A 14,316-nucleotide genomic window follows, 5' to 3' on the forward strand; every position below is an offset into this window, starting at 1 on the left:
AATGTTTGGATATTTTCAAATTAATCCTAGTCATCAAATAAAAGTGAAAAACAAAGAATATAATATTTCTGTAATTACCTCAATAAATGAATTATATTATATAATATACTGTAATTATATAATTAAATCTATGCTTTAAATACACTTATTCTGCCACCTAGTAGTAGAAATGTGAACACGTTTACTCTGCGTCTCCTTACTCTCGGCTGTGGAAAAACAAAGTTGTCAGTTTGTCTCGTTTTTTGATTCCAAATGAAAAAGAAGAAAACGGCCACCCACTTCCGTTTTAGCGCTTTTGATTCAAAACGAAGAACGGGAAAACAGTTTTTTTCGTTTTATGGTTTTTACGGTAAAAGGAATTAACAAAAGGTACGCAGACCTCCAGACTGCAAGAAGTTTTATTCTTGACAGCGTTTCGTTCTTGACAGTTTTGCATTCTTTTAAATTGGGACTATCAAAAGGTAAAAGGTTTTAAAAAATACTTCAAAAAACTAAAAATACAATACAACTCGCAGTCTTTATCTGGATTTAAAGGAGCAGAGGGTCGCAGCAGACCTGTTCCAGATACAGGTGAAACTCAAAAAATGTGAATATTGTGCAAAAGTTAATTTATTTCAGTAATTCAACTTAAAAGATGAAACTAATATATCATATAGACTCATTACAAGCAAAGTAAGATATTTCAAGCCTTTATTTGATGGAATTTTCGATGATTATGGCATACAGCTTATGAAAACCCCAAATTCAAAATCTCAGAAATTCTTCTGCAGTGTGGGCAGGTGCCAAGTCCTGCTGGAAAATGAAGTCAGCATCTCCATAAAGCTTGTCTGCTGAAGGAAGCATGAAGTGCTCTAAAATGTCCTGGTAGACGGTTAAATTGAATTGAATGAAATAAATGAAGTTTTGCACAATATTCACATTTTTTCAGTTTCACCTGTTTGTGTGAAGATGACCTAGGAGTTGTATTATGTGTGAATCTGTGTGTGGGTGAATGGGCGAAAATTCAAGGAAGACTGGACAGGCGTTGCCATTTCCAGGTAGGCTTCCTCTCTCCATGAGGGCACACGGCCAGCTGATTAGGGGCGGGGTCAGGTAGTACTAGCCAACCAGATGTGGGTGATGTTACCGTAAACCAATTGCATCAGTGCTGGCAAACGTTAAAAGACTGTTCTCTCTCTCTGCTGTCAGTTGTCATTTCAGCGCGCACCAAAGGCGACCCGCCACCACCCCTGACACCTCCAATCTACAGCAGTAACTGGCAGATCAGGAAATTGGAGCAACTTATTCTCTACCACCATCACCAGTGTCTGGACTCCCAAAGGGGGGGGGGGGGGTATAGCTCGGCTCAGCATCCCGGCCCCTGGTCTATCCTACGTCAGGATGGAGTCCAAGCCCCAAACACATTGCAATATCTATATTCATGCATGTTATAATAAAGCAGTGTTCAAACTTCCACAAGTCTCTCTGGATTGAAATATATATATATATATATAGTTCATAATAACATCCAGTTTATTAAGCGCCAACTGATCGACCAGAACCTCGCGAAGAGAACGACATGCAGCAGCTTTCCAGATGTTCTCTACATCGCAACAAATATGTACAGTATGAGAGACAGTGTGTGAGACAGACTGTGTGACAGTGGATGCTCCGCTGCAGCGTGTGGTCTTCATCACGTAACGTAGTGAGAAAATCTTCTGGTAAAAAAATGATTTCTGTCTTCAGCATCGATGGCGCTCGTACAGGACATGATGTCATAACGGGTCTTTGTGATGTCTGAGAACTTTATTCTATAAAATCCAACTGATATCTCTCCTTCATCAATGAGGAAGTGAGCTGCCTTTCTTTCCGGGGGGGTGGTGAACTAATCCAGCAGCTCAAATGAACCTGCGCCGGAGCAGCAGCGCCGAGTGGGCGGAGCCAAGTTTTCCTAGAAAACGGCCGTTCTGTGTCCAATAGGTCAGCTGACGTTAATACGATTTTTTATTATTTTTATTTAATTTGAGACAAGTGAGCTCTCGTTTTCTTAGAGCAGGGGCTACTTTGGGGACGAGGGATGGGGTGTTTCATGTGTGTGTGTGTGTGGGGGGGGGAAGGTGGGCTGTGGCCTCTGTTGCAACTCTGTGGCCTTTGTGGCACATCAACAAAACTCCTTCGTGGAACCGAAAAGGCTTTCTGGAAATTTACAGGAATGTGTTTGAAGCTTTGAGTTGGGCGCGTCTGGGGGAAACTGGATGATCCGCCGGTCGGAGCACATTCATTTAGGCATTTTTGAAAAGACGCAAAACACGACAAGTAACCTGGAGGTAACAGTGTTTCAAAATGAAACGTTCACTGAAAGATTCCTGAAAGATTAGCACAACAAGACGGGTTAAAGTACTGGCCTCTTTTGAGATTCACAGAAATTCACTCAGGGGGGGGAAGTTTACATAATCGTCAAACATTAACAATACTCATAGTATTTTCAGTCCAATACCTATTAGATGACACCATAAGTTTGGATAAAATGTCCTTGTTTTTATCCACGTCCTGGTTGTGTGTCCTTACCGCTGTGTGCGTCGCAGCTGGATAGTGATGTTAAAGCCTAGTTTATGCTTCTGCGTTTTTTTAGAGAAACGCAAGGACACGCAGATCCAGAGCCCCTCGCTGCCTTTTCACCTCCCTCTTGCGTATGTCGATCAATTTTTCTAGACTTGCATCAAAAGCTACGTGAGCCTCACGCAGCCCGCAAGGTTGTGATTGGTCTGCTGACTACATCCCTTCCGGAGTCTCACATTTCCGGTTTTATAGCATAATTTCGCCGTTAATAAACCAAAGAATTCTTACGAGAGAATTAATCAGTTTAAAGAGCTTTTGGCGAAAGAAATCCATAAATATGACCACTTATACAACCCGTCATTCCCGGACTGTAAGAACGTGTGTATGGCCTCCAATTCATGGACGCAGATCTCCGCAAAGGTCGGTTTTCCGGTCGAGGGGTGTACAGAATACGGGACAAATATGTCCGCGAAAAAAAGGCGATGAAAAGCAGCAGTGGCGAAGCAGGGGGCACAAACGTCTGATGAATAAATAAACAAACGACCTCCACACACAAAGACGTCACTCAACAAAAAACGTTACCCCACCACCGTCCGTGAGTCACGTCATCTTTTTTTATTGATGGCACGCGATTGACTGGTACTGCCTTCAGAAAATTAGAACGTTCTGTCACAACGACGGTGTTACGTATCACCGCGCTTTTGTTGGTGGGTTTACAGAAATCCTTTCCTAGTGGGTACGGCGTATAGCTGCGTATCACATAGACTGAACCACTGCTTTCACTTAGGTCTGATTGTGACGTCAGGCTGATCTGGGTCCAGCGGTTTCACCTCTAAATTCTCGTCTCATACTGAGTTCGGGTCGGGTCTTCTTGGAAGGACACCGCCGGTGGTCGCTCTTGTTGCGCTGTTAAACGACGCGTCAGAGACTCGCCCTGACAAGAGTGCAGCGAAATCTCGATGTATTTTAGGACGCTAAAATTATACTGTCACTCATTAACTTCATCAGTGATTGGCTAACTGCTTCTTAGACCCGTCTCTTTGGGACCCAGTCCGAGCCCAGCTGAGACGTGCAGGAAGAGCATCAATTTTGCGCAAATATGTTAAGCAATATCCAAATATTACCGGGTATATAATCCATGTTTCAAAAACACACTTTTTTTTTGTTAAATGTATTTTTTATATAATAAACAACAAAAAACGTTTTTTTTCTCGCCTCCACTGCTCTGTTGTTTGATTTAAAACGAGTAATAATGAAGTTGTTTTTTTTATTAACTGCTACTAGTAAGAAACTAAACTTAGTAGATGAGTCTGAGGACATTAAAAGGAGAACAGGAGAATATGACGGGGGGTTCCTTTGAATAATGGAACTTTTCTGACATTTGCATATACTATAATAATAACTGTTAACATTTCTAAATATCTTTTAACATCAATGTATATTTGGTTTTAGCAACCAAACTAATGGTTTAATGGCTAATACTTATCTTAAATATATTTCCTAAGTGCCTGACAAACACTGAATAACTACATTGTGACTGCTTCACAGCAGAACTCTGCTTCCTTTTCCTCTGAACAACCTTTGGATTGTTCATTCATTGAACATGAAACTCATCATGACAAGCTGTGTGGTTTATGACAGCTTGACAGGTTAAGACGAGTACAAAGAGCCTGTGAGAGAGTGAAAGCAATGTGAACAATGCAGCATTGCGTTCTTAAAAAAAAATCCCTTCACCTTCAATATCTGAGCTTCCTCATTCCACTTCACACCTGCCGTCAATTTCCTTGTGAGCCCTTGAGTATTTATACCAGCCTTTTTACTACAATCACTCAAACCGTCAGTTGTGGGGTTCCGCACGTCTTTGGTTTCCTTGCATCTGATCCCATCTGTTGCCCATCTGACCGCCTGACCCTCGGATCACCGGACATTTTGGACATTGTGATTACGTTTTGTATAAAATATATGAAATTGACAAAAAATGCATAATTCATCAAATTACCTTTATTTTGAAAGGTAACTGTAATGGTAAATGAGTGGCTTGTTTCATCTGTAGATGAAGCTGTCGGTGTTGCTGCTGTTGGTGCTGCCAGCTCTGACTGCAGGAGGTTTCTTCAGCTGTGAGAAGGACGACAAACCAGGTAGAATGAGTACAATCACTTTTATACGTGGGCTGCATCTAAAAACTGCCATAAGAACATGAAGTATTTATCAGTCCTGATCATAACTATCACATTTCTGGAATTGTCACCCTCCAAATGCCAGTTAACATAATACAGTACTCTGTCAATTTTCTGTTTGGGGTGTGAGTGGGGGGCATCAAAGTCTGGAATGTTTCAGTGCTTAGCAACGAAAATATATTTTTCTGCATTGCTATTTGTTGTGAATAGTCAGATGAACAAAAACTCTTTATCGGTAAAGACATACCCTTGACCAAGACTGATTTAAACTACTGTGTGACTTTCCACGTCCCAAGTTAATGCTTTAACCAACATCAGTCCTGATTAGGATCAACCAAATATTTATTCTTTTTCAGATATTTTCTTATGGGTCTTTTATTACCTCAGTTTTTTTGGCAGCAGATGCAATAGGGAGGGTGACATGCAGAAAAGGGTCCTGAACTGTAGTCGAACTTAGAACTAAACAACCATCTATACCTAAAATGTTAAAAATAATAATCCTCTGAACCAGAGGGAGTGTCAGGGCTTTTGCTCCTCCTCCAGCAGGAGTCTTGCAGCTCCTTCAATTTTATAGTGATATTTAAGTTCTGCACCTGCATGAAAACAACGATAACAGAAGAGAAAACGCAAGATGAACAGTGTATCTTTAGTACAATATTCAAAAGGATATGTAAATGGAATAAATTTACACCTAAATTTTGTTCCTATATGTGCCTTCTTTCCTGCCTTTATATAGTCATGTTGTTGGACCCAAGTCTGATGGACAGGATTCCTAATATCACTGAGGATGCATCGACAGATCAAGCTCTTCCCACTACTTTAAATATTGAAATCAAGTCCCGCCGGGATTCATCAGCCAACTTTGATCAAACCGCCTTAAAATGGCAGCCCTTCGAAGGCTATGTCCCCGATGGAGCAGTGTCAATCTACAACGGCTATGTTGGACGCACCGACTATGTTTGTCAGTATGGTTGTATCCCTGGCTTCTACAGCCCAGGCATGGATTCAACTCCTTCCTGCCACTACTCCTATAACGCAAAAGAGTATCTTGGCTACTCGTTTTTCATCCTGGTGAATGAAAACAACTTTGAGATTTTGGAATGGGAGGAAGGCTCCTATGGCTCAGTTCCTCAGAACTCAGTCAGCCCCTGCAACTCTGACGTATATGTTGGAAAGAACAAGTATGGTCTTGGAAAGCTAGATGTTAAAAATAAGGCTTTCTTCCTTCCCTGGAAAGGTTCTGAGTATTGGTACAAGGACTATCAGGTTCTGACCTTTAGCAGAAAAATAAACAGCGAGCACATCTCAGATGTCCAGTATGAGACTGATGGGATCAAACCCATTGAGTATCCTCCACAGGCCTTGGAGAAGTCTGAATTAACCAACAAGGCCTGCCAGACAGTGATACTGACCGCTACCCTCTCAAAGATGATCCAAGTGGAGGAAAGGTGGGACACCAGCTTTTCTGTTACATCAAGCGCCAAGGTTACCATTACAGCTGGAATTCCCGTATTTGGATCAGGAAATATCGAGGTTGGCGTAGAGACAACCTTTCAACTTGCACATGGGACAACTTATACCGAGTCAACCACCCACAGTGTTACGGTTCAGCACAATGTCCCACCAAACCACTCCTGTAGTATCAGTTTGGTGGGGAATAAGTTTAAGGCAGACATCCCTTTCACTGCACGCCTCAGCCGCACCTACAACAATGGGGAGACCAAATGGATGTCCATTTCTGGGATCTACAAAGGTGTCCAAATGGCAGAAGTTCGGGCTACGGTGGATTCCTGTGTGCCGGTACCTCATCCCACGCTCTGTCCCTGAAAGAGGATTGTTGAGAGCATAGCATGATATGCTAAATGTATAATGTTGCTATATGACTTAAGGACGAACAAATAAGGGTTTAAGATAGAAAGAGGGGACACATTGATTCGAAGTACCTATGTATTGATCTTATAAGTAGGACTAAATACTTAATAATATAATCAGCCATATTTTGGAGTACATATAAAAGAGATGCTCTGTAGATTTACCTAGGCTTAACCTAGGTATTATAAGAGGTATAAAGTCATCCTTATTGACATATGTGCATATGTGTTTTGAGATATGAAGGTTGTTTTCCTTCTCGGTGCTTTCTGGTATTATGAAAGGGACAGTTCGACCAGGGAACCAGGGGGTTTGTGGGTTCTTGTTCTTGCTTTTTGCTAGACGGTGAGAGAAGCTGTAGATTAAGATCTCCAGACTTTTTTTATGGATTCTAAGACATTTTATTATAATTTTTCTCTGTAACTTGAGTTTTTGTTCTAAAGTGATTAAAACAGAGTTTGCTCTGAGCCTTTGAAGATTTTTTGAAACGTTTTTTCATTGAGACCCACCGACCTCCGGCGAGGGGTCCGAGCAGCGGACTCCGGTGACCCCTGGGCCACGTGAGGTGACTCCACTACGGACACGCTGAGTCTCATACACTTCTCAGGCTTCCCACTTGGAAATCTCGCTAGAAGTCTTTCTCTGCCTTACGGGAAGTTAAAGGGGAAACGCCGCACGTCAGAGGAAAAAATTAAGGGGATTTAACTAAGAATAGTGTGAGATTGGTAACTCGTGTTACAGGATCAATGAGTTTCAATGGATGATCAATTGTATGTTGATCAGACGTAACATTGTAACAAAGCTACAGAATGTACCTGCTTCATGTATTATTTGTCTTAATAAGGCTTAAAAGAAAACACATGTATAACAACTTGGCATTTAACTACTCAACTTTATCAATCATAATAAATTGACATTTAAAATGCATTTCTTATGTATTAAATAAAATTCCTTTCAAACTAAGTCTGTGTCAAAGTCACTTAAATATTCAGCGTGCACGTTACATTCAAGATCGTTAATGCTAAAAAATATATACAAATATCAAATGTTGTTGTTTCTCCACAAAGTAAAATACAAAAATAAATATTAATATCATGTCTATTATGAATGAATACCCATTGATGAAGGAGAAACTTATGTTTACAATGTTTACTGAGGGAATAAATCAAGAGAGAAGTAGACTCATTTCCTCATAGACGTCTATGGGAGCAGAGGAGTCGCCCCCTGCTGGTCACTACACAGAAGTAGAGTCATTTCCTCATAGACGTCTATGGGAGCAGAGGAGTCGCCCCCTGCTGGTCACTACACAGAAGTAGAGTCAATGGGACTCTCTTAGCCGTCCACTCTTCCTCGAGGGCTGATACTCAACCACAAACCACAGATGAATAAATGGAATTGTAGGTAAAGATATATTTTCATAGTGAAACCAAAGTGAATTACCTATTAATTAGCTTCCCATCAGCATGAACAAATCCTAATTATATAATTCTTTAAATCAATGGACCCAAGTGCAAGATCACTGACAACAAATATCACATGTATCTTTTCATTACTATTCTTCTTTTGTAGAAGCCATAACCAAGCCAAGTCTCATTTACCTTTAACTTTTTACACTTTTAACATTTTGTTGTGTATGTAGCTCTTGTGTTATTTAAATCGCATTTTAAATACATTTGTTTTGTTCATCAATCTATCCCACGACAGATTATTTATTTGTTCTTTTATTTACATTAGTGTTTCTTTTCTATGCACATACACCGATGGATTTATAAAACTGAAAACTGCTTGAATGAGTTTGGAAATCTTTAAACATGTTCTCATTCGTTCCAAAGTGTAATGTAAGAATGTAATGTATGAATTTTATCTTGCTTATTTCTTTTCTTATATAAAGATAGAAAAGGTTTGTCGAGGAGAACTCTCTCTTAATGAAAACCAAGAAGTATCTGAGATATCCAGCAGGTGGCAGTAAAGAACCAATAATTTTTCCCACTGTGCAGTAATGGTGAAAAATGACATCTTAACACATACTAACAGATACAAGTTTAACCACACATCTATTTGAATGTAGAGATTCAAACATAAATTCTTCATAAACTTAAAGTTTAATGATATTTGTGTCACTTGAAGAGAAAGTGAAATACATTTTGTTGAAATAAGCATATGAGTAGGAGCTGCTGGTTGGAGTTTATTGTGTTGGGTCTTGGGGGCACTTGGGTTTTCCAACAGGACAATGACCTCAAACACACATCATCAATAGTGGTAATAGAACAGCTAAATCAGGCTAGAAATAGGGTTTTAGACTGGCCTTCCCAAAGTCCTGACTTAAATCCCATTGAGAACATGCTGAGCTCCTTTGACTTTCACATCTTGGTGTTTGTATCATATGAGCCATATTATAATTGTCACCAAAATTGCTAATTCATGTTGCTGTTTGTATATTTTTGACCCAGCAGATTTTGTCACTTTTTCTGTTAATAAAGTCATAAAAGAACCAAACTTCATGAATGTTTTTTGTGACAAAGAAGTATTTGTTCAAATCTCTTTATCAGAGAAAAATCAGAGTTGTAGAAATAACGGTAAACTCAAGAGAGCTGTGACATCATGACCACAAATGCTGATACGTTTGTTCGTATGAGGCGATTTTTACGTTGTTCTGAAGGACAGAAGACACGTGACCACTGAAGGTCACTGATAAGTTGTGGTCTAATCAGCGTGTTCCTCTACTCGTTAATAATCCTGGATCTTATCCTCAGTGGTTTTATAATGGGCCGTGAGGTCCGCGTGAACACAACACAACGCTAAAGCCAGAATTATCTGTAGTTTTATGTCTAGTAGGAAAAAAACATCCAAAATACACATTGTGGTGTACTTCACAGCTTCATTGTTCACACATCATTCAGAGAATCGTGCATTTTTTCAACTGACATCAACAACCTTGAGTTTTACAACTTGTGGGTTTCCTTCTATTGCTGTGCACTAATTCTTTTCATTGTCACAGAAACACCAGAAAGTCTCTGTCGTCAAAATCCTCCTTTTTATGTTCTAGGTTGTTATGTACGGTGCTGCAGTCAGTTCCACATTCCTCCAAACCTTCAGACACTTTATCTGACGACAGACATCAGCGCACCAACTGGAAATCAACCTGGAAAAGACTGTGCTGCTCCAACAGCGCCCGTCATATTACATTACATCACATGTCATTCATCTACCGTTTTTATCCAAATACAATAAGTGCATTTCAACCATAGAGATACATACTCAGAAGAACAAGAAACAAGGAAGTACAATTTCATCAAATGAGCAGCTAAGAGCCATCATTAAGTACAGCTTAAGTGCTACAGTTAGTTAGTGCTACAGTTGTTGTTTTAGTCAAGGTAGAGTTTAAAGAGGTGAGTCTTGAGTTTTTGGCAGAAGATGTGAAGGCTCTCTGTGGTCAGATGAAGAGTATTTATTGAACTGCACTGATGGAGGAGATGTTTTTCATCTTGCCCGACTGGCTCAGATGGTTGAGGGGTTCGTCTCCATCACCGTTTATAAGAACAAGATGGTGCCAACTGTAGAAGAGATGTTCCTTCAAAATGTGACCCCACTCTCGATTCTACGGAGGTTAAAGGGATTTGTTGTCTTTGTAGACCAGATCTTAGCATAAGGAAACACACTCCAGTCTGTGAGTTTGATAGTTGATGTTGGACGGACTCATTTTACTCAATGCAGAAAAATGAATATGGAGGTCTATTTATTCGCAGTGCGCGGCCGTCTTTATGGTCGGGTCATAAAGCCGCAGGTATAAACCTGGAGGTGACGAGCCGAGTGGACTCAGTGCAGCGACTGGAAAGGTGAGTGCTGTTCAGTGTCTGTTCACCATCACTCAATCAGGCGTCATTAGGACGGCATTAACCCCACCAATCAATGTGGATTCTGACGTCTCTTACAGTTTCTTGACTTGACTTCATTAAATGTGGAAATCGTTTATTGTCTAAAGAAAGATCACTTTAAGTTGATCTTAGTTGAATCTGTGCTCCACTTATTTATGAACAAATGATTGATGACATTAATTGTAATTTAGTATTTTTTTTTAGTATTTTCATCAATGTGTACTAATGTGTTTTAAACTGATGACTACATAAGTTATTATATGTTATTATCCAAATTGAAGGAGTGGACTTGTAGCACGGTTACAGATACCTTTCGTTTTTAATATTGTCTATAAAAAGATGTGGACCTGTTTAGCCTGAAGGTGGTTTTGAAGACGTTGATTGGGGTCCCTGATCAGGGTACAAGGGTCAAATGGAAGATGTTTGGCAGATCGTTCTTCCCCGCGTTGATCTCACAGAAGGTCTTTTGGCGTCTCGTCCACAGATGAAGCTCTCCGTGGTGTTGCTGCCGGCCCTGCTGGCTCTGACCTCCGCCAGTCTGCAGGACATCGTGAACAAGAGCTCACAGCACAGAAGAGGTACTCCGGCCATGTTTGTGTGACGTTCATCGATACCGATGGCTGCCTCGTTTCACCTGTCGAGTCCTCTGACCCCTGCTGAGAAGATCACATGAGCGTTTCATCCTTTTCTCTCCTTTGTACAGCCTCCCTCCTGAACCCCGAGCTGGAGGGTAAGGTGCCCCAACCGACGGGTCACCAGGCGGCAGCGGGTCCTTGGACTCCCGCCGAGCTGGAGCAGCAGCAGGACCTACCTTCCTCCTTCCTGTTCGCCGACAACGTCAACCTGGAGTGGCTGAGCTGGGGCGGCTCCGTGCCCAACGGCGCCGTCGCCATCTACAACGGCTACACCGAACGCACCGACTACGTCTGCAAGTACAAGTGCGAGGCCGGCTTCTACAACCCAAGCCTGGGCCCCTACTGCCGCTACCCCTACGGGGAGAGCGAGTACCTCACCTCCGAGTTCGAGATCCTGGCCAACAAAGACAACTTTGAGTTCCTGGAGTGGAAGGAGGGTTCGTACGGTTCAGTGCCGCAGTATTCAGTCAGGACCTGCCCGGGGGTCGGCATCTACGTCGGGAAGAACAAGTACGGCCTGGGGAAGGTCGTTCCTCAGTTCGAGGCCTTCTTCCTGCCTTGGGAGGGAGACGAGTATTGGTACAAGAAGTACCAGGTCCTGACCATCAACAGGGACGCCTACAGCCAGCACATCACCGACGTCAAGTACGCCATCGACGAGGTCGCCCTCTTCCAGTATCCTCCCGAGACCATGCGCATCTCCGGGGTCACCAACAACGAGTGCCAGACGGTGGTGAAGACGGTCACCATCTCAAAGACGACCGACGTGGAGACCACCTGGAACATAGGCCGATCCACCATGCTGGGCATCACCGGCAGCATCTCCGCCAAGATCCCCTTCATCGGCTCCGGGGGCATCGAGCTGGGCGCAGAGAAGACGCTGCAGTTCTCCAGGGGAACCACGGTGGTGGAGTCCATCAGCCACTCCGTGTCCGTGGAGCTCTCCGTCCCGCCGAACCACTCCTGCAGGGTCCGCATGGAGGGGCGCAAGATGAAAGCGGACATCCCGTACACGGCTCGCCTCAGCCGCACCTACCGCAACGGAGAGACCCAGTGGACGTCCGTCTCAGGGAAGTACGACGGGATCCAGATCGGAGAGGTCCGGGCCGTGGTGGACCGCTGCGAGCCGGTGGCCGACGCGCTGCCGTGCGCCTGAGAGACTGATGGAGGAACCCGAAAACACGTCTGTCAGATCTGATGTCAAAAGCAATAAAAACAAAAACATAATGCCAAAGACGTCTTGTGTGTCTCAGTGTGTGTGTGTGAGTGAGTGTGTGTGTGTGTGTGTGTGTGTGTGTGTGTGTGTGTGTGTGTGTGTGTGTGTGTGTGTGTGTGTGTGTGTGTGTGTATATTTTGTCTCAGCTAGTTGCTCAAATTAAGTAGTACAAAAAAAACGCATGTGAATAAATAATGAAAAGAAATGTAGATGCACAATAAGTTAAAGGGGTTTGCACACAAACGTCAATATTCACTTTCACTACATTTTTACTGACCTAATGAATCGTCTCGCGAATACAAAGCCACAGTTATGAGTTAACTTGTCATAAATAAAGGAATATTCAGAAAGTTTGAATAGCTCCAGTTTTAGGGGGACTGGCTGAGTCACCTGATGTAACAGCTCCCTCTGGGGAGCAAGAGTCTGTGTGCTGGTGTCTGACCTCCTGCTCATGACCTCTGACCTCAGAGAGGATCATCTGTTGACCTCTGGTTTCCCCTACAGATAAACATGTCTGTACCATGTCTATAGCGTGCCGAGCTTAGCATTCAGCCCAAAGCACAGCCGTGTCTCACTCGACGTGTTGTCCAGTTTATTTCTTTAAAGCCAGAATGCTCCAGTATATATATATATATATATATATATATACTGTATATATATACTGTGTATGGCTCCAGCAGCAACTGAAGAGTGAGACGCATGAAACTCTTTCCACACGAGGGCTCTTTTGTGTGAAATATCAGCGACATCCACACTTCCGCATCACGACGCAGGACGGCGCCGCGCAGCCGGAGCGTCTTATTGGCGGATGGATGCGACCTTCACGCCGTTTGTTTCACTCATTCAGACTCCGGATGGCCGTGACATCTCCACGATCACGCCGTGCGTGCACAACGTGTCTCCTTATCTAAACTTTACAGTATCTTGCCATCAGAGGACGAAGACACTTTGGACCTCTATCGCCCCGCAGAGATACCAGGCCCCAAGTCCACGCCAATTTATCTACCAGGCACCTTAAGGGGAATGAAAGAGTGAATGCACAGCATCTAAGGGATCAATAAAGTATCCTCTTATCTTCATCATAAACCTTTTACTGCGGTACGTATCCAGGACAAAGAAGGTCAGAGTGGAAGAAACACGTTCACCTTCATCAGCTGTTTGGAGCTCTGAGCCTCTACAGATGATCTGGATGAGCTTCCATGGGGGGGCAGCAGAGCGGACTGAACCGATCTAAGCCTTTTTTGAGGGGGGGGGGGGGGGCGGTCCTCTCTCAAACGATGTTATTCAGTCGATATTTAACTCACTTATGTTATTGATTCTTTACAATCAATCAATGATAAACAACCGTATTCATATGTATTTACCGAGGTTTATAAACTACTATTATTACTGTGTTCTTTATTGTGTATCTTTATAGTTTGTTATAGAAGAATCGATTTTTATTCAACCCATAAATGAACAAAATATTCTTTAAAATGATCTAAAAAGCTGTTGAAGGTCATGACCCCCCCCTTTTCACCCCCCCCCCCGGCGAGGTTTAAAAACTCGCCCCCGGCTGCAGGCGGCGTCACTGCAGGAGGAATCTGTCGAGGTAAAAGCTGCTTCTCTGTGTCCCAATGACAACTTTTCTCTCCCTGATTTCTACGAAATGATTGATGATCAGAATCAAAGGTGCAAAATATGCAAATCATTAAAATCTATTACTTCACGCTGGAAAAAATAATCATTTATTGTATTGTTAAGTGCTATTATTAAGACGTCTTAAGATATTATGACGCATCAAGTTGTAATGTAATAATTGTCTAAACTGTACATTTTTATTCATTTAATGCAGCGACACCATTTGTGTTTATTATATTGAATCATTGCACGTGGTTTACAGCATTACTTAGTTATTAAACATATTCTACTTAACTAAATGTTGTTGTTAGTTTGAAATAAAACAACTAAAGTCTCTCTATTAGAATCAAATGATGTAAATACGTGATGTGATGGAGAAGAAGTGT

The 14,316-nt window shown here is 42.3% G+C and overlaps 2 protein-coding genes across 2 annotated transcripts; both read left to right on the plus strand.

Moving 5' to 3' along the window:
- The first annotated feature begins 4,595 nt into the window (after positions 1 to 4,595).
- Positions 4,596 to 7,455, plus strand: LOC119224891 (natterin-3-like). The gene is made up of 2 exons (XM_062562285.1): positions 4,596 to 4,676; positions 5,452 to 7,455. The coding sequence occupies exon 2, from the start codon at positions 5,454 to 5,456 to the stop codon at positions 6,540 to 6,542; it is 1,089 nt and encodes a 362-aa protein (XP_062418269.1). The 5' UTR covers positions 4,596 to 4,676; positions 5,452 to 5,453; the 3' UTR covers positions 6,543 to 7,455.
- Positions 7,456 to 10,889: 3,434 nt separating this feature from the next.
- LOC119224890 (natterin-3-like) lies at positions 10,890 to 12,328 on the plus strand. Its single transcript, XM_062562242.1, has 2 exons — positions 10,890 to 11,037; positions 11,163 to 12,328. The coding sequence occupies exons 1-2, from the start codon at positions 10,944 to 10,946 to the stop codon at positions 12,248 to 12,250; spliced, it is 1,182 nt and encodes a 393-aa protein (XP_062418226.1). The 5' UTR covers positions 10,890 to 10,943; the 3' UTR covers positions 12,251 to 12,328.
- The last annotated feature ends 1,988 nt before the right edge of the window (positions 12,329 to 14,316 follow it).

The sequence above is a fragment of the Pungitius pungitius genome, chromosome 5, assembly GCF_949316345.1.
Source record: "Pungitius pungitius chromosome 5, fPunPun2.1, whole genome shotgun sequence".
NCBI lineage: Eukaryota > Metazoa > Chordata > Actinopteri > Perciformes > Gasterosteidae > Pungitius > Pungitius pungitius.

Bases quoted from the DNA above. Each gene is read 5' to 3' on its own strand.
- LOC119224891 (XM_062562285.1), top strand. From the start codon at position 5,454: ATGTTGTTGGACCCAAGTCTGATGGACAGGATTCCTAATATCACTGAG.
- LOC119224890 (XM_062562242.1), top strand. From the start codon at position 10,944: ATGAAGCTCTCCGTGGTGTTGCTGCCGGCCCTGCTGGCTCTGACCTCC. The intron at 11,038-11,162 runs GTACTCCGGCCA...TCCTTTGTACAG, and splicing joins GAGCTCACAGCACAGAAGAG to CCTCCCTCCTGAACCCCGAG.